Source organism: Pongo abelii, chromosome 7 (assembly GCF_028885655.2).
Source record: "Pongo abelii isolate AG06213 chromosome 7, NHGRI_mPonAbe1-v2.0_pri, whole genome shotgun sequence".
Taxonomy (NCBI): domain Eukaryota; kingdom Metazoa; phylum Chordata; class Mammalia; order Primates; family Hominidae; genus Pongo; species Pongo abelii.
In genome coordinates, this window is record NC_071992.2 from 12,803,740 (window position 1) to 12,824,034 (window position 20,295).

Consider the following 20,295-nt stretch of genomic DNA (forward strand, 5'->3'; position numbering starts at 1 on the left):
CCAAAGTGCTGGGATTACAGGCGTGAGCCACCATGCCCAGCCGAAAATTTCTCTGTATTCCTAATCACAGAGGTCTTAATGGAAGGAAGTTTTCTTCTGGATATATGACATCTGACTCAGAATGGCTGATGGCAATAATTTTGTTCAAAACACAACTGAGAGATAAGTTTTAAGGTCAATAATCACAATTTCAAGGTTATTGGGGCTTTTCTCCCTCAGAGATCCTTGTTCTGAAATTATTTGGGTCTTTTTAAGTTCTTAACCAAATTACAAAATATCTTATTAACCTGGCTTGTTAAAAAGAATGCATTTGGTAAGTTTACAGAGAAATGTAATAAATCCCAATCTTTGTACAGTATAATTCTTTTGTATTTTTTCACTGCCAAAGAAAGGGACAGTACTTTTTTCACCACTGACATCAGAGAGACTATACCATTATTCTCTCCAATTTTTGAGTTTTAAAAGTCTATTAACAAGGCCAATATTCATTTGTTTGCTATTAATTCCAAAGTTGATATTTTAAGTTGCCAAGGCTAATTATATATCCTGCCTTAAAACAACAACATCACCAGCAACATCAGAAGTAAATTAAAGAGTCTATGTTTTTTATAGAAGTGTGTCTTCATTCAAATGCGACTAGAGCTAGCAGTTCTTTATTCTATAGAAATCATCCTTAGCCTTGCCATATTCTGATTACAAAGCAAGAAAAGTGAAGCCCAGGGAGAAAGCCAAGATACAGGGAGTTTTATTATAACCCATGACTGGAGGACACGTACCTGGTTTTTACCCCTGGTTATCTGCTCTGTTGTTATTGCTCCTGTCAGAAGAGGCTGATCAGCTGTTCCTACCCATTCCCAGAACCAACGGGATTTACTGGGATGCAAGACTGAGGATAATCTGTGACTTCTGCAGAGCCTGATAAACCAATCTGGGGCTGGGCACGGTGGTTCATGCCTGAAATCCCAGCATTTTGGGAGGCTGAGGTGGGCGGATCATGAGGTCAGGAGTTCAAGACCAGCCTGGCCAACATGACAAAACCCCATCTCTACTAAAAATACAAAAATTAGCTGGGTGTGGTGGCGGGTGCCTGTAATCCCAGCTACTGAGGAGGCTGAGGCAGGAGAATTGCTTGAACCCGGGAGATGGAGGTTACAATGAGCCAGGATCGTGCCACTGCACTCCAGCCTGGGCGACAAGAGCAAGACTTCACCTCAAAAAAAAAAAAAAAAAAAATTTGGTTCATGACCTAGGGATGGGAAACGTTACACTAATGGCAAGATGCTTACCTGTGACATATATAGCATGACCTGTCCTTGTGGGTAGGGCAGCCTGTTCCTCCTCCAATTCCATAAACATATTGGTTGCTTTTTGAGGAATTTTCAGCAAAATAAATCCCGGCCCCAAACATTCCTCCTATGTATGCATGTCGCTCATCAAACCCTTTATGAATAATGGCATTAATGAAAGGAGAACCTAGAAATACGAAGACAGAAAGATTCGTTTTTGAACACTTTTCTAGAAGCTCACTTACCTGCACACTATTTGCACCGGGCAGGTTAATATTAAGAAATGAATGGTGTATAAATGAAAAGTATTTTCTAAGAAGGCCTATTATACATAATAATGTACTAGTACAAAATTACAACAAAAATAATTCACTAGGTGGCTCAATTTGCAATTTAAGTTCTAAAATAATTTTAGATCAAGTATTTTCATTGTATATGCACGGGAAAGTCTGTACTAATGTGTGATACATTAGAAAGCTGGTACCAAGAAGTAATTATTTGAACAAAATAATCAAAACAAGCCATTTTTAACACAACTGTATTATAGTCAATTTAACATAGGTTTTTCACTTTACTGACTCCTGCAAAGGCCCAGAGAGACGTCCACCGTCCCTGCCATGCTGCTTACCATGAAACAACATGCGCTCATTGTGATGGTTGTGATTCTCCTCAGACACTTCCTTCTGTCGGTGGCAGAACCGCTCCCTCAACTTCTTGTTGACAACTTTTTGAATCTTTAAGGATGAAGAAGAAAGAAACATTATCAGTGAAATGTACATTTATGATTTAAAATGAAAAGTATGTTTTCCTTTTAGGAAGGTTCAATTTTTATTTTGCTTAAGACATAATTTAAAAGTGATAAAGCTACCATGTCAGTGTAATTCAGAAAATACTCTAGCTGTTAGTGACATAATTTTCAGTTACAGTTTTTGTTATTCTATACCAGACCTGGCTGTTACCTCTAAATCACCTCAGGATTAAAAAAAAAAAAAAATAGGTAAAAAGGTTATGTTTAGGCATCTCCCCAGACTTAATAAATTTTAGGAGATGGGGATCTGTAAATCTGTATTTTTTTTAAAAAAGTTCCCTGGGTTATTCTGATGTGTACCAGTGTAACTTTTACATGTCTGTTAACTCAAAGGGTTAAACCAGTTCTCTACAGATTTTATTCATCTTTATGATACCCCTTTGTAAAAAGCTTGAGTCATCTGTTCCATATTATAAATTAAGATACTGAGATTAAGAAATATATGTATTCTGGGGTAATTACTGGTTCAATTAGATTGAAGATCCAGGACTTTGATGCAACTTTCAAATGATAAAAAACATTATTGTCAGCTATGGCCTGTATTTGTGGATGAGCAGGGAGACCAATATCCATGTAAGTATCACTAGTACAAGCTGATTTAGCCTCCTGTTTGTAGCTTTGGCGCTTTCAGAATGTCTCTATTTTTAGTGACGTATTGTCTTGGGGAGTTAGAGATATTGTAGTGAGAAGAGTGCTATCTGACTTCAGATAGGTGATGAATTATCTTTCACAGTTTGAAAATATGACTTAATAAACTTTTTTCATTGTCTAGATTTGATTTTTGGGCAAGCCTTGCAATCCAGTTTTCACCATGAAACTTTAAAAACTTACTCGAATGACATTGTATCTGTTGAAGATGCCGCCAGCATTACCACCATCTCTGTGTTCTCGAATTGTACTTTGCATCTATAGAACAAAAGAACTAATTTTATAAAAACATCCCAGTGTGTAATTCTAGACATTTCCTCCATTGTTTTCAATATTTCAATTTTATTATTTCATCGATGAGTCTAAAATTCAGTATTAAATAAATAGGAGTTCACTATAAATTGATGAACATGTTTAGTGGATAAGTATTTTTGGTAAGAAAATAATTTCAAACATAAATATTAAATTTATGCATTTTCTATTTACTTTTAAATAAAAGTTCTGAAAGAGTTTTCTGTAAATACAATGGGGAAACATATTAAAAAAAAACACATTAAGTCATCTACAATTACTATCTTATCTTATTCAGAAGAAGAACTAACACTCTGATTAAGTCAAACAAAAACTCCTTACATTCAATTAATGCCCGTTGGACAAATGCTAAAAATAAACAATTTTTAAAAAATAAATATTTGTTCTTTAGGTGAAATATTCCGTATTATCTCAATAGTCTTCAGCGTGGGATCTCTAAGTATATTTACACAGACCAGGGGACGTTGACTATAATGTACTACTAAAGGGAATAACTGTCTTCTGACTACTCTCTAAATTAAAAATAATTATGGAAAAGAAAAATGTTTTAAAGATCTAAGTTTCTCAGAGAATTAACTCAATAGAATGAATTCTCTTCCTTACTGCTCCACTTGTGAAGAGTCACTACATTTTTGACATTATTATCAAAATGTACTAACTGCTAGGAGAAGAATTAGGTAGTAAGACACCGGACCCCATGATGCCTTCCTGATGCACCAAGTACGAGCTGAAATGCAGCCCTGGCGTCATGGTCCTGAGTTCCCTATGCAAGTTCCTAGCCTGGGAATGAAAATAAAATGAGCACTAATTAAACAAACAAGAATTCGGCATACCTTTTTCTGCCTAGGTATTTGCATAACACAATTGGGTAGCTTACTTCTAACAATGGCATTAGGCTGTTTGTTTATGCATAAGCCGTCAGTGGAGCAGGAGTCTCACTGGCATCTGACCACCAGGAGGGTCACACAAACAGCCTTCATAGGGGCTCAGAAGAACTGTGACTGCAGAAATGTTATGCAGAATAATGAGGCAGACCCAGAAGCATATGTGAGGATTAGGCATATTATTTTATAGCCACATTTATAACTGCATAAAAACAAGGATGAGAACATATTTGCTCTCTATGAGGCAAGAGTTTTTCATTCTATGTCATTCTTAGGTGGCACTGTAACAATATAAGAAAATAGTTCTAATAGGCTTCTTATTTCGCATGAATTTCAAGAAAATCTCCAGAATAAAAAGACAGATGGGCCCCATGCATTAGAAAACCTAGGCTTATGATGTGAAAACCATGTGGCGCCATCATATTTTAATTTTGGCAATATTCTACCACAATGGCTAAGAGAGACTGATTAATAGGCATGTGACCGCAAGGCAATGTAAGACGAGGTTACTTTCAGAAAAACAGGTTTATCCACAGATTTCAAGAAAAGCAAATGAAAGATTTCTGATGTATATTACCTCTTCTTCCACTGACTGATATTCTTTATCTTCTGGAGCAAGATCCAGCAAAATCGTTCCCTGATTAACACAGTGAAAAGTCAAATAAGGATTGGTGCCTGTCAGAGAGAAAAATTAACATATAAAACAAAAGTCTGCACTACTCAGGCTCTATTTTATAAAAAAAAAAAAAGTTCATAATAAGTAATTGACATTTTGGAACAAACCTAAACTATCTGCAATTTGAACCTGATAAATTCAGTTACTTTAAACAAATATACAAGACAGGAGAAAAAAATGAAGATGTTTGGGGATCGATTTTATCTGTTCTTTTTTTTTTTTTGAGACGGAGCCTTGCTCTGTCGCCCAGGCTGGAGTGTAGTGGCACGATCTTGGCTCACTGCAAGCAAGCTCCGCCTCCCGGGTTCACGCCATTCTCCTGCTTCAGCTTCCCTAGTAGCTGGGGCTACAGGTGCCCACCACCACACCCGGCTAATTTTTTGTATTTTGTTTAGTAGAGACAGGGTTTCACCATGTTAGTCAGGATGGTCTCAATCTCCTGACCTCATGGTCTGCCTGCCTCGGCCTCCCGAAGTGCTGGGCGTGAGCCACCGCGCCCAGCCCAATTTTATCTGTTGTTATAGAGCTTCTTGTACACACTGCAGGGTTCAACAAATATGTGCTGAATTAAACTCTATCATGAACACACATGAAGCTATGTCTGACACAGAAAAACATGCACTGACATCACAATACAGTCAGATCTAAAATATAAAAATTAGCCTCTAAAAACTCTTGTAAGATGGCTTGAAATAGCCACTTACAGTTGCTTTAAAATACATTATCTTTGTTAGTTTCATGGATGAACTAAAATACAGATAAATAAGCAAGACTCAAGCACAAAATCTTCCAGTTTGAATTTCACATCACTCTTTTATAATTTGATTAGCTCTATAGATTCTCCTTCCTTGCTTTCCTATAGTGAAGGTGCTTCTAACAAATAGAGAAATGGGTAAAAACAGAGGGGAAAGAGGCTTGAAACGGCAAAGTACAATGGAAAAAGACAAAGCTGACAGTCATGTGGGAGGCAGGAACGTTCAAGTTAAGAAAGGTTAGATTGTAAAAAGCCATGTTAGGAATATTTGATTCTATCCTAAAAGAAACATGATTCTATTACAGGGGTTTAAGCAATGGAGTGATATGATCATATAATCATTTTGAAAAGATTGTGTTCACATTGTAGAGAAGGTACTTGGAAGGAAGCAGGAAGCAAATGTAAAGGCTGGAGATAAACCAGGTGGTTGGGACAGTCCAAGAGAGAGAATGGTGGCTTGATCAAGTGACAGTCATGGGAAAGGACAGAAGTACAGAGATTCCAGAGAAATTGAGGATACAAAGTGCTGGGAGAGAGGGAAGACTGACTCAGATTTTTCCAGCTAGAGGGAGCATGAGGCCAATAACTGAGATGGGGAAGGGACAGGAGGTACAATCGTTCAGTGTATGGTTCTGGGATTGGACTGCCTGAGTTCAATTGTCAGCCCCAATACTTACCTTGTACCACTGATTTCTGAAATTTGTTTTTTTCTGAATAGCTTACCTTGTTGTCCGCCTAAAAGTCTTTCTACTCCTTTGATTAATTTGTGGCGGTGCCCATATGCATTGATGCCTATTTCTTTCAACTCTTCATGACCCATATCAGCCAACACATCTAGTGTAATCTGAAAAATGAAACAAAATTAGCTGTGATATCTTTAACAGTTCTTAAGAGGACAAAAGCTTTTCCAATTGTCTACAATGCTATGAGTACCATTCAAATTAAGAAAATTCTTTTGTTCCCTTTATAAACATGAGCTTACAATTTTTTTAGTTGTCTTGATAGTCTCATCAGCTTTTCTGCTTACTTGAAGTACTCCTTGATTTGCTTTTTGTCCATGAGAATTAAAAAGGGAGAAACAATACTATAGAAATACAAAATGATCATCACTACATTTCCTTTAGATTATTTTGTTCTATCATCTACTGTTTGCCTCAAGATAGAGGAGGAATCAGTAGCTTGAAAATGGGAAAACACCAGATCCCAGTATCCAGCAGGGAGCAGAAATGAACGGTGGGGGAAAAGGAGAGGCGTTCAGCACAAGTAAACAGCGCAGGAAAAGGAGAAAGCAATTTTTAGATGAAGATAAGGAAGAACTTCTCAGTGCTAAGAAATACTCAAGCCTGGGACAGGCTGCCTTAAAAAGCAGTGAGATTGACATCTCAAGTATTTAGTTAGATTACAAACTGTTTTAAAGAGAGGCTACATTTTAAAATTCCAATTTGGGTAAGAACAGAGTAGATTCTTTTTAAGCTCTCTCATAAATTCTCAGACTTAATCCCTTCTCCTTAAAATACATTCTGTTTTTATACAACATAGTGGTTTTTAATTTTTGGTTAGTTTTTAACTTTTGGTTATTCATCCTTGTAAAATGGAGATGATTAGTTGGCTCAAAATAACCTAATTCCTTTATGGACTAAAGTAGCTGGGACTCTACTGCCACCCAGTGGCTATGTTCTGAACACATAGGATGAACTCGGATAGCCACATTTCTTGAAGGCTGAACACGCAATTTTCCAGCCCTGATGAAGCTGGCTTTGTGACAATCCAAATACTAGTCTACAAGATTAGTCTTTGGTTTTCCCCTTCCTTGGAAAACCAAGAAATCCTTTTATAGACATTCAGTTTCCAACTCAAACAAGATCGCTTTTTTCCACTTTTAACTTGCAAGTAACATTTAAAAAACTGACAAATTAGGCCTGGACCTCTGCTGATTTTTTTGTCAGAATAAAATATGAGTTTGATCTTTCCAGTGAAATGAGCATATATCACTCATTCTTTGGAAATGATTTTCTATATTGCTTCTAAGTGGCCATTTAAGCAATAATTGCTTTATTGCACAAAGCGGGCAATTCACTTCCAATCACCCAAAAGAAAGGTTTCAGCAGAGCTTTAAAAACAAAACAAAACAAAACAAAAACCCCAGTTCTGAAATATACATCTTTGAGATGGAATAGTTCACAAAATAATAGGAGCCTTTACATTCTTAGCTAGACATGATTTTAATATAATTTGGAAACTATGTTATTGATGTCTCATTTTTTTCTTCTAAATATTCTAAACTAACTTCAGTTTAAAACCAAGGGTTTCATATCTATGTGGTAACTTCAACTCAGAGAATCCTCAGACTTGACTTTTCTTTTCTTTTTTTTTTGAGACAGAGTCTTGCTCTGTCGCCCAGGCTGGAGTGCAGTGGCGCGATCTCTGCTCACTGCAAGCTCCACCTCCTGGGTTCACACCATTTTCTTGCCTCAGCCTCCCGAGTCGCTGGGACTACAGGTGCCTGCCACCACGCCCGGCTAATTTTTTTGTATTTTTACTAGAGACGGGGTTTCACCATGTTAGCCAGGATGGTCTCGATCTCCTGACCTCGTGATCTGCCTGTCTTGGCCTCCCAAAGTGCTGGGATTACAGGTGTGAGCCACCGCGCCTGGCCCTCCTCAGACTTTTCTAGATTGATACATATAGTGCACATCTGGAGGAAGCAGACACCAGGCCAGCAAAACACAATATTCTCTACAACGTTCTAGAGGAGTAATGGAGAATATTTAATATATTTATTCATTTTATAGCTCTAATCATAAAATGAATACAAAAAACCCAAACCAAACCAACAAAACAACCTGAAGAGACTGATAGCAAGTCACTTAGTTTAGAAGGCAAGGCTGAGAGGAGCTCTCACACCTAATGTGGAAAGTGGTCTCCTACCTCCTGGCATTTGTGTCTTCACTGTAATCCCTTCCCTGTGTGAGACAGACTTATGAACTCACTTCTAACAAATATAATTAATACAGCAGAAGTGATGGGAAATTACTTTTTACATTAGGTAATAAAGAGACTGTGGCTTCCATCTTGGGCGCTCACTCTTTGGACTGCTCACCCTAGAAGAACTGGCTGCCACGCTATGGCAGACAGACTCAATGATTCCCACCCTCCTTACATCACGTCCTGTGTGCTACCCTCCCCTGGAGTGCAGGCTTGCCTAGTGACTTGCTTCCAACCAAGCAAATACAGCAATGGTGATAAGTGACTAGCAGATCTTCTTTCTCTTGCTGGCTTTGATAGAGCAAGAAACCATGTTATAGAGGCTCACATGGCAAGGAACTGAGGGCTCCAGTCCAACAGACTGCAAGGGACTGAATCCTGCCAATAAGCACGTGAGGGTGTGGAAGGGGATCCTTCTCCAGTAGAGTCTTTAGATGAGATACTGACCCTGGCTAATGCTCTGTAGCCTTGTGAGAGATCATGCAGCAAAGGACACAACTAAGCTGTGCATAGACTCCTGACTCACAAAATGTGTGCTGTTTCGAGCTGCTGAGTTTGCGGTAATTTATCAAGCAGCAAGAGGTAAGTAATACTCCATAAGGTCACTCTGTGGGGAGGCCCACAGGTGAGGAATCAAGGCCAGTCAACCAACACTGTGAGCGAGCTGAAAGCAGGTTCCCGCCCTTGCCAGGTGAGTCCCCAGGTGAGACTGCAGACCTGTTGGACAGTTCACTGCAGCTTCAGGACAGACCTTGAGCCAGAGGCACCCAACTAAGCCATGCTTAGATTCTTGACATACAGAAACTGTGGAATAATACATGTTTGTTATTTTAAGCCATTAAGTTTTGGGTAATTTGTTACACAGCAGTAGATAAGTGATCTACCTATGCTATCTTGGCATTTATCCAATTAGATACTTACAGTCACACAAAAGGAATGCATATGAAAATAAGTAACTAAAGAAAAAAAAGAAAATATTTATTAGGCTATCCTGAAGGACAGAAGAGATGAAAAGCTATTAACCTGTGGAATCTAAAAAAACAAAAAGGGAATGGGACAACTTTCTATACTTGCAACTGAATATAAATATACATTATTCTTGCAATTCCATCCCACCATTCATCATCCAACCACCATCCACACAATATTTGTTGTGTACTCGCTATGTAACAAGCACAGTTCCAAGCACTTTATTTACATTACCTCATTTAATCCTTACGATGATGGATAATGAAGTACTATTAATGTATTTATGAGGTCACTGGTACTTAAAGAAGTCATAAAAATAGTACACAGAAGAGCTGAGATGTATAGCTGTGTCTGTCTTTTCCCTGTTTATATTCTTTAAAAGGATGACTAGAAGGTGAAAATGATTAAACGTTAAATTTAGTTGCAGTGAGTTACATGGTGTCCAATTTGTCCACATATTTACCAGGCAGTGGCCACTGAAAAACCTTAAATGAAAAGCTAAGAAATTTAGATTTATGTTAGCTCATTCACATATAAAATGTTCAATGAGTACCTTCTTTATGCTATATATTTCTTTAAAAAGTAACTAAATATTTTATTTAAATCTAAAACCATCCCTTATAGTTGGAAAGTTACATAGTTGGTGCAAATAACATAGTAAAAGAGTGGGGCCATGAAACAGAGTGCTAACCAAAGTTCATGCTATTTACTTGAGGTAACCAAGAAACACAAAGTGGGTCAATGTCTTGGAGAATCCCTAAGAGAACTCTCGTAAAGGTGACCTGCTTGGTCAGGGTTGCAAGGAGGGCTGGGAAGGAAGGAGCAGGAAGGAGACGAGGAAAGGTTCTCAGAAGAAGGTCATAATTCAGCTAAGCAGCAGGAGCTAATCAGTCAGGGGAAGGAGGGAAGTGTGCTTAAGACAGAGGGAATAGCATGTGCAAAGGGAAAATCAGTTAAAAGAATACAGAGTATTTGAGGGACCTTAAGTACTGTAGTTCAAAATGGTTACGGGAGAGTATATATCAAGGATTAAAAGGAGCAGAGCAGAGCAGCAGGCACAGAGAGGATCTTAAAGGGCCTTATCTATCAAACTAAGAGGCTTAGAAGTATACCAAAGGCTGGCCAGGTGTGGTGGCTCATGCCTGTAATCCCAGCACTTTGGGAGGCCAAGGCGGGCAGATCATGGGGTCAGGAGTTTGAGACCAGCCTGACCAACATGGTGAAACCCCATCTCTACTAAAAATACAAAAATTAGCCGGGCATGGTGGCCTATGCCTGTAATCTCAGCTACTCAGGAGGCTGAGGCAGGAGAATCGCATGAACCTGGGAGGCGGAGGTTGTAGTGAGCCGAGATCACGCCACTGCACTCCAGCCTGGGCAACAGAGCTAGACTCCATCTCAAAAAATATATATATATACCAAAGGCCCTGGGAAGTCTTTTCAGCAGAGTAATATGATCAAAGTTGTATTTTAGGAGGATGAGACTGTTGGCATTATGAAGGGCAGATTTGGAAGGGAAGGCAACTGGGAACAAGATGAAGATAAAATGGCATGGAAGGGATGAATCTGAAAGCAACTGGAGAACCGTACTTACAGGGCCTGGTAAATAGAAATGGTTAAAATAAAAGGAATGAAAGTAAGATTATTCCAAAATTCTGCAGCTGGGTAACTATGAGACTTGTATGAACAAAAGAAATAGAAATATCTGGATGGAAAGCAGGTTAGTTGGATTTTAGACATGTTGCTTCAAGATTCAGGAATTTTATATATACCCCTATCAGCTGTTAGACTTTTTTTTTTCTGAAAATCATATTTAAATTAACTTGCTCCTTTTTTAAAACCTTGACTTAGTTATTATACTGAGAAATCACAAGCTTGTTGGGCTAGTTATTTCTATCTAGTATACATTAAAATAAAATTATTAAGAATAAAGATTATCCACGTGTCAGTTAAAGTCATCTTGCACATAAAGCAAAGGTCACTGCAAAAAGAGCTACCTCTAGCTTCTGAGAGTCATTTTACTTTGGGTGGGGAGAGAAAACTAGTTTTAATGAAAAAGATGCTCTCTTGCTTGGGCTTAAAAGGTTGTATGGTACAGCAGTAGTAATAAGAACTAATTTTATAATCAAGTTCACAATGAATTACTACTGGAGCCATGCTTTTGTCTTCAAGAATTTGAAATCAAAATTTATCTGGTCACTTTCCATGAAAATACATAGGTTAACCACAAAAACGTCCACAAGCAGTCTTTCAAGTGATAGCATTTATGTTCTAGGAATTGCAGTGTAAATAAAATCTGTCTTTCCCATAGAAAAAGTGTTCCTACCCATGTTCATAGGTAGAAAGCTATGTTATAAAGGAAGGGCCAAAGTCACATGGGTACTATATTTCATTAACTAGAAAGGATACTATATTATTTAACACAGAACTTGGCAAAGTATCTATGGGAAACAGGACAATTTAGTTTAGAGACTTCCAAGAGAGTAACTGTGAAGATAGGAGGTGAGGCTATGATGTGTAGAAGGTTTTTTTCTGGGACCGGAAATAAAATAACTACATTCCACACCCCACTGGCATCCATGAGTAGGAACACAGGCAATGAGACATATAAGCATGTCAAAGCGCATCAGAAAACAATGGCTCCCCTGGCTTAAGCCAAACAGATATGAATTAAATGAGTTCAATGCGTGCACCCTCACTCCTCCCCGACTCTACAAATATGTTGACCATCATCACATATTACTGATATAGAATGTTAATGGGAGAAAATGCTAAGGGTTAAAGTTATGGAAAAGGTTATCAAATTTATTTATAATGGAAGGCTAGATAAATAACATTTGCAATTAAAATAAAAATAAATTTGATTGCTTGATGATTGGGCCGGACACAGTTCAATGCAAAGAAAGGTAGTATCACTTGTCTGGAGGGAAAGAACTGTGCTTGGTAATATAAATTAAATGCAATCGTCTATGTATTGATCAAGAAAAGGCTATAGAGATTATTCTGGCTAAAAAAATCAATGGAACCATTTACTCAGAATGAAACTGCAGGAAAAAAAGAACAATGAAACTGATGAAACCAGGACAAGCTGTCAGAAGGAGTGACTAGGAGACTAAACTATTAAACTATTCAAATCAATAAAATGTGATAAATACGCCACAGGAAGTCAGTTACTGACAATGAGAATATACAATATAAAGTAAAAAAGAAATAACACATAAAATTATAATGCAAACTGACTAAAAGAAGAAAAATGAACATTCTTTAGAAAACTTTCATCAGTAAATTGGAATTATTTGTTTGAGTTAAGGTCTTTGGTTTATTTAGCAAAGGTGTGTTTGAAATTTTACAATTATTGTGGAAATGATTTGGGAAGAACAGCTATAGCTGTAATATGGGAACAGCAGAGTATAATGGTTTTAAAACAGCTTTCACACCTTCAGTTAGGGAATAAGGATAAAGCAGTCTTACTGTTTAGGATATTGTCCTAAGAAAGCTCCAAACCAGAGGATGAATAAATGGTTGGAAAAGAAAATGATTTTCTAGACAGCAGTCTATAAAGTCCTAACCATTAGACCAAAGGCACCTGTGATGCATCGTTGTATTAAAAGCTCACACAGCAGCACAATATTACTGAGAATTTTAACTCTCTGAACATTTGTAAGCATTAGGTTTTACAGGTAAAGGAAGTGATAGGATAAATGTCTTTCAGCCCAATTTTACACAGCTAGTAAGAGGGTAAAAATAATTAGAATTAAGGTCTTCTTTTAGTCCAGTGCTATCCCTACTCAGCTGTTCTTATCATTAAGAGCATTAAAGATGAACTATAATGAGAAAATGTGGCTAAAAAAAAAGAGAGAAAGCAGAAGAAAAATCTTAACAGTATCATTGATATAAAAAAGAAAAAAGACCTGGTTTTTAAGTTAACTCCAAACTGACTATAAGCCTAGAAGGGAGCCATAATGGGCCAAAGGTGCCAGTGAAATACTGGAAAATTATGTCATATAAAGAATAATTGAAAAAACAGATTTATTCTAAAATAGGGGAAGATGTGTAGAGGTGGGTGATTGAAAGGGTGACACCTCTGATAAGTTGACTAGGTCTTGAAAAGATATATAGGGCCATATTATGTTGTAGTGGGCTGAATGGGTGGCCCTCAAAATGATACATCTATGTTCTAATCCCCAGAACCTGTGAATGTCACCTTCTTTGGAAGAAAAGTGTCTGCAGACGAAATTATGTTAAGGGTCTAGAGATGAGGAGATCACCCAGGATTATACTGGTGGCCTCAAATTCAATGCAAATGTCCTTAGAAGAGATACAGAGGACAGGAAGGCAATGTGAAGATGGAAGCAGAGACTGGAGCAGCATGGCCGCAAGCCAAGGAAGCTGCCAACCATCAGAAGCAAGAAGAGGCGTGGAATAGATTCTCCCCTACAGCCTCTGTAGGGAGCATAGTCCTCTGAAACTGAATACATATGTAGACTGGAGATTAGATCTCTGTGCAAAACAGGGTAAGCCTAAGCGTAAGCCCAAAACAAACGAATTATACCTACGGGCAGATTTTGGCACACTTTAAGTTACAAGCATTCTATTACACCTGTCCCAAATTGTAACAAGATATCTTCCTTGGCTGGAGGACTAACATGGGTGTTATTATACAAGGGTGATCCCTACACCTGGGAGAATAATTTTTCTCTAAACACCTTTCCCATTCTTAAATTTCATGTATATCAATAGTCCATTTAAATTCAGGACTTACCATCATTCAATATTTAAAGCTGATCATAATAATGAAAGCATACAATATTACACCTCCTTATCCTGTATGAAAACAGTAAAACAAACAGAAGAATCCTAATTCATAAATGCCCTAATGATGACTCCATCCTTAGACCTTCACAGACATTTAAGATGGATCCCAAAATAGGGTGGGTCTATTGGAATGTATGGCCAACTTTTGGTTTAAGATTGTTTAAGACTCCAAGTGGACAACAGAAACTTCATAAAGGGGCAATTTTTTAAAAGTGCACTTGTCTAAGTACTACTGTGCTTTCCAAATTAATGGGCAACTGCTTCAGGAGCCTAGTCACATGAATAATGAAATGAGATGAATAAAGACTGACATTTTTAGGAAACAAACAACCAAGGACAATTATGAAAACATTCTTTTGAGGTAGTTGCATGGTGTAAGTTTTGACATGTAATAAAATGCATAGTGCTAGACTGCTTATAAAGATAAAATAAAGACTCATTTGTTAGACAATTATGGGGAGAAGTATAAAATACTGGGCTCCTCTGGCTTCTTATAGAAATGTGCTGTGGGTTTAAGAATAGCTCGTAAGAAGCAAAAGAGGAAGAGGTGGGTGGCAATTAATAATTCTTTCTTTTTTTTTTTTCGAGATAGGGTTTTGCTTTGTCGCCAAAGCTAGAATGCAGTGGCACAATCACAGCTCACTGCAGTTTCAAACTCCTGGGCTCACGTGATCTTCCTGCTTCAGCCTCCCAGCAGCTAGGACTACAGGGGCCCAGTAAGTCACCATGCTCAGCTAACTTAAAAACTTTTTTTTTTTGGTAGAAATGGGGGTCTCGCTTTGTTGCCCAGGCTGGTCTCAAACTCCTGGGCTCAAGCAATCCTGCCTAAGCATTCCAAAGTGTTGGGATTAAGGCGTGAGCCACTGCATCCAGTCTAATCTTAGTATTTAATTTAAATGACTCAAATATATACAAGAGTATTTACCTGTTCTGTTTCAAAGATATCCCGAAGGTGTTCAAGGCCAAGGCTTTTCAGAAATTGGCTGATATTCATGTCAAGACCAGCAACTAAAACAGAAACATATTAAAGATTCTCAGAAAGAATTCTCTAAATATAAAGAAAATTTCAGTATCCATTTAGACATGACTCTGACAACCTTGGCTGTCAGATGATTTTACATGGCATAAAATAATACAGAATACATAGATTTAATTCAGACACTTTATTTCTGAAGTTGATTGAGAAGTAAAAGCAGAGTGTTTTATCTTTATCAAATTAGTATTTGTAGTCTAATATTATGGTTAGAATATAGAATTATAACTTATTGTAATTTATAAAAATATATAGAATATTATAATACTAATTTTAACATTACAGTATAATTCTTATACTATATAATGCTACTTATATAGAAAAATCTAAAGCTTTTAATGAATTAAAAAATCTTAATGTATCAGCTATCATTTTAGTTTTCATTCCTGAAATGACCTCTCAGTTGTGTTCTGACACAATTTCAGTATAAGTGGTTCAATAAGATGCTACGGTTGTAAACAGATGCTCTAGAATATACAGAAATAAGAACAACGACAATGCCAAGAAACGTGGCAGCCTTCTATGAAGAAATATTTCTTATAAGATGTTGTGTATAAGAAAATTTACAGACAGGACGTCTCTAATTGAGGCATTCAATAATTATCAATAGAAAAAAGTCATTCCGCTTCACTAACAAAAGGTATAAATAAATAAGCATTCACGGGGTCTACTCACCTTCTCCTTCCTTCCTTTCTGTTCCTGCGGCGCCATCCCCTGCATTGGAGGCTCCTCCTACAGCCAGCTCTGCTAAAGGGCCAGTGAGGTTGTCTATGCTGCTGGCAGCAGAGAGGCAGGAGGGGGTGGATGCTGGTGAGATCAGAGAGGCACTCACTACAGTAGCCTGAGGTTTAAAACAGGTAGGTAAGGCCTCTGGGGGCATGGCATCTATCAGCAAAGCTCTGATATCGTCAGCCTAAAAAAAAGATTAAAAACAAAAACCATGAAAATACTATATATTAAAATGGTAAGTTTTTCACTAACAACCAAATGCTTTGTGGATTTTTTCCTTAATGAATGCCTCATTATCACCTACTGGTTTTTGATCATTCCTTCTCCTATCCACAGCTCCAAAGAGTTTCAATAGTTTCAGTAGACAGAATTGGAGAAACTATGTAATTTTTAAAGATATTTCTTCTTTCATTTAAAAAAAAGCACTTTCAGTGTTAACTGTCACCCTTCTTTAGAAAAAATTTCCGTATTTACTATATTTTCTTTATGTTTAAACAGCTATAATCTGGTTATTTACTTCACACTTAATAATTTCATGTACAATTAACATCTGGTGAAATTTCAAAGGGATGACACTTTAACTCATTTATTCATAAACTTTTCAGTTTTTAAGTATTAGATGCAACTGCTTTTTAAGTATGTGGGAGATAGTCTCCAAAGACAGCCACCCATCAATTCCTTCCTCCCGTCATGTATGCCTCCCCTTGAATTTCTGCCCCCCACCCCCCGAATGTAGTTTGCCCTGTGAGTTACCTTGACCAATAGAATGGACAAGAAGTGACATTCTGAGGCTTTTGAGCCAGGCTTTAAGTGGATTGGCAGTGTCTACTTTTACTCTCTTAGAAGCCATCTGCCATGTTGTACAGAAGTTTGGGCTAGACTACTGAGTGGTGAGATCCTATGCAGGGAGAGCCCTGCAGGATGAAAGGCCATCTTGGAAGCTCCAGCCTCTGCTGAGTTCCCAGGTGCAGGTAACTACAAAACCAGCAGAACTGCCCAGCTGAGCCCAGTCAACTCCCAGACGTGTGAGAAATAATAAATTGTCACGTTAAACCCTCAGTGGGTTTGGGGGTGGCTTAGTGGGCAGCAATAGAGAAATGAAATGCACACCAGTACCTGGAAGTGGGGTGCTGGTGGACATGTGGCTTTGGTTGGAGGCGTGAAGGGTGGTCTGGTTATTGCTGAGGGAGGCTGTGAATGGAAGATAGGAAGGTGCTACTGAAGGCGAGAGAAAGGGGACTAATGCTATGTAGCAGAAAGTTTGGCAACGCTGGCACAGGAGGTCTTACGGAAGGTAGAACGTAAACCTAAATAAATTTGTAAATTTGGCTAAGGAAATTTCTAGAACAAATTCTGCCTCATCAACTGGACTGGTGTGTTTATCTGCCCACGATAAGGTACAGGAAGAGAGAAAGGAACTGTTCAGTTCTCTTTAAGGAAATGTATTCACCTAACATTTGCTAGATTAGAAAATGAAATTATTCACCATTCCCAGCCTCTCCATCAGCAAAAGTTTCTTCAAGTAAGGCATAGCCTCAGGCCAAAGGTCAAATCCAGGGTGCTGACAGGAAAACATGGCCTCAGAATAAAAATCAACTAGAGGTATAGATATATTACCTCAAAATCTTTAAAAAACCTCTAAGGTGGTAACTTGTGAATTCCCTTGGCTAGATGAAAGAGCTTCAAAGGATCTTATGGGCATTGTCCCACTGCACCTTGACTTGGATTCCATGTTAGAGAGGGACGTGTCTTGAAAAGATTTGTGGGTGGGGCTTTTGGCTGATGGAGTGGTGTGTAATTTGATGGGAAATCCAAAAGTTTATAAAGGAAGAGTTGTACTAGTTTGGACTAAAAGGGACAGGTAGATTAAAATGATAAAAGGCTCAGGGTCCCCAAAATTTCTAGGAGCAGGGAACAGGTTGAGAAAGCCAATTGGCTGTAAATATGATCCATTTCTTAGGAAGAGAAGGATAATTCAGAGGGCATGGCCAAGAGCTACATAGGCTATGTACAGTGGTTCACACCTGTAATCCCAGCACTTTGGGAGGCTGAGGAAGGAGGCTGAGGGAGGAGCCCGGAAGTTCAAGACTAACCTGGGCAACACAGCAAGACCCTGTCTCTACAAAAAGTAAAAACAAAAAAAAATAGCCAGGCATAGTGGCATGTGCCTGTAGTCCCAGCTACTCAGGAGATTGAGATGGGAGGATGGCTTGAATCTGGGAAGTTGGGGTTGCGGTCAGCCACGATCACGCCACTGCACTCCGGCCTGGGTGACACAGCCAGACTGTGTCTCAAGAGGGGGGGGAAAAAAAGAAAAGAAAAAAAAAGAAGGAAAAAAAAAGACAGCCACAGTGAACCACTCCCTGGGAGCAGAACTGGCCCCCAATCAGGGATCATTCCCTAACTCCAGAGTAGATGGCCCTGATAACATGTGTCTGGCTGAATTTTAGAATTCCTAAGGACCCAGTGATGACTATCTGCCCCCTGTTGGTGGGGGGAGCACGTGGCAGGTGAGTGTAATTTGAATGTGGGAAAAATAGATTTAATTTGTATTCACAGGGAAGACTGTGGCTGATTAAAGATGGCCACGAAATTTTTGCTTCTCCTTTCAAAGAAGGTGGAATCTGTTTTCCTATCCCTTGAACCTGAGCTGACTTCATGACTTGCTTTGCACAACAGAATGTGGCGGAAGTGACAGCAGGTCAGTTCCAGGCTTAGCCTTAAAGAACAATGACAGCCTCTGCTTTCTCCCTCTTGAGATACAATTATTCTGTGAAGAAATTCTAACAAGACCACTTAATGATGAGATGCCACATGGGACTAAAGAGGCCCCTGCCTTCTAGTTGTATTTGTCAAGGCCCCAGGCATATGAATGAAGCCGTCTTTATGTTTCTGCCCCAGCCACCAGCTATATGCAGTTGCACAAGTGACCCCAGGTAAGACCAGAAGAATCTCCTAGCCAACATACAGAATCATAAGAAATAATAAGTCATTATTATTTTAAGCCACTGAGTGTTTTCAAACAGTTTGTTACACAGCAATCAATGAAACAGAACATAACTTGAAAAAAACATTTCTGGCTTAAAAATTAGAAATTATTGTGACTATACAGTAACTCCCTGGTTTTCAGAAACTTCACGGAAGATGATGCAGTGCTTAACTTTGCAGTTAAATAATACTGCCCAGAGTTAATTTTTCTTTGACTATCTCACAGACTTAGGTAAATTATCATGAACATTAGTTGCTCTACAATAATATGCCAAATATAGAAGGTACAAGATATTTTACTAAATGTAATTCTTTGAGGGTACACTCTAAAAATGTGTTTTCTTAAGATTCATGTTTTCCCGGCAGGCTAAGAATGGCAAAAAATTAAATTAACTTACTGTTTAGTTTGTCTTCAGAGTTTTAAATTATATTTTCATAGAAAAAGTGTGAACTTCAAAAATTTTCAGAAGAAGATCTCTGTTCTAAGTGAAATAAACACGACTAAAAGCTGGTGAACCCGAGAATCTAATGTCATCTCTGAAAGTATAAGGAACAATAATCAGTATCTGAAATGAGGACTTACTGTTGCCAGATCCAGAGGCGTCTGGCCTTCCTGGTTCTTCATGGTGGGGTCTGCACCATGCGCTAGGAGGAGGGCGCACAGCTGCGTCCTTCCTTTCTGGGCTGCTTCATGGAGAGGAGTAAACGCCCACTTATCTGTTGCATTTACACACGTGTTGTATTTTATCAATAAAGCCGCTATGTCAACATGCTGAAAAAAAAGAAAAGGATACAAAGAGTTAAGAATGAGATCATCTGGTAAAGCATCACTGTGTATACTTGTTTTTATTTAACAATTCACTCCTCTGTATCTCCATTTTAATCCTTAACAGAAGTTTCTTCTAAAAAAAACAGTATTTCAGTCTTCTACTTACACTTTGGACTCCATCTTTTCTTGCCTCCTTCAAAATCTCAATTACACAATTATACTATTACCCTGTAACTGTTCATGGGCTTTTTTTTCAAAAAATGCATCCTTCTAATATATTCAACTTTATTTTGAAAACAAATACTATGTAAGGTGTTTCGTTTTGTAAAGTGAAACTAGTACCTAATTCAAATCTTCTGTTAATGGTCTAATCTATCTGCCAAACTTTTCAAATATGCATTCTATTCACATTGATTCTCTTATCTTTCCATTTCTTTTCTAACCTACTGCAATCAGATTTACTGAAATACTCATCTCAAAGATTCTCAATGTTTTCTCTTCAGCCTTTGAAAAAGCAACATAACATTTTATGAAAATTGGTCTGTTATGTCTAAATGATTGCAGGGTGGAGGAAATGTTAGCAGCAGACATGCTAATAACCTGGGCATGAGGTGATGAGACCCTGAACCGTTGACAGTT

At 38.1% G+C, this 20,295-nt stretch overlaps 1 protein-coding gene across 2 annotated transcripts in view; it reads right to left on the bottom strand.

Annotated features, from left to right (window-relative positions):
* TNKS (tankyrase) overlaps window positions 1–20,295 on the bottom strand; it is a 227,899-nt gene that overhangs the window by 15,912 nt on the left and 191,692 nt on the right. For both annotated transcript variants that reach the window (XM_024251108.3, XM_054561190.2), the window contains 8 exons: window positions 19,471–19,659; window positions 15,846–16,083; window positions 15,063–15,145; window positions 6,092–6,212; window positions 4,516–4,613; window positions 2,926–3,000; window positions 1,915–2,020; window positions 1,287–1,473 (listed from right to left, as the gene is read on the bottom strand). In XM_024251108.3, the coding sequence (XP_024106876.2) occupies window positions 1,287–1,473; window positions 1,915–2,020; window positions 2,926–3,000; window positions 4,516–4,613; window positions 6,092–6,212; window positions 15,063–15,145; window positions 15,846–16,083; window positions 19,471–19,659 (1,097 nt within the window). The remainder of the gene's footprint in view (window positions 1–1,286; window positions 1,474–1,914; window positions 2,021–2,925; window positions 3,001–4,515; window positions 4,614–6,091; window positions 6,213–15,062; window positions 15,146–15,845; window positions 16,084–19,470; window positions 19,660–20,295) is intronic.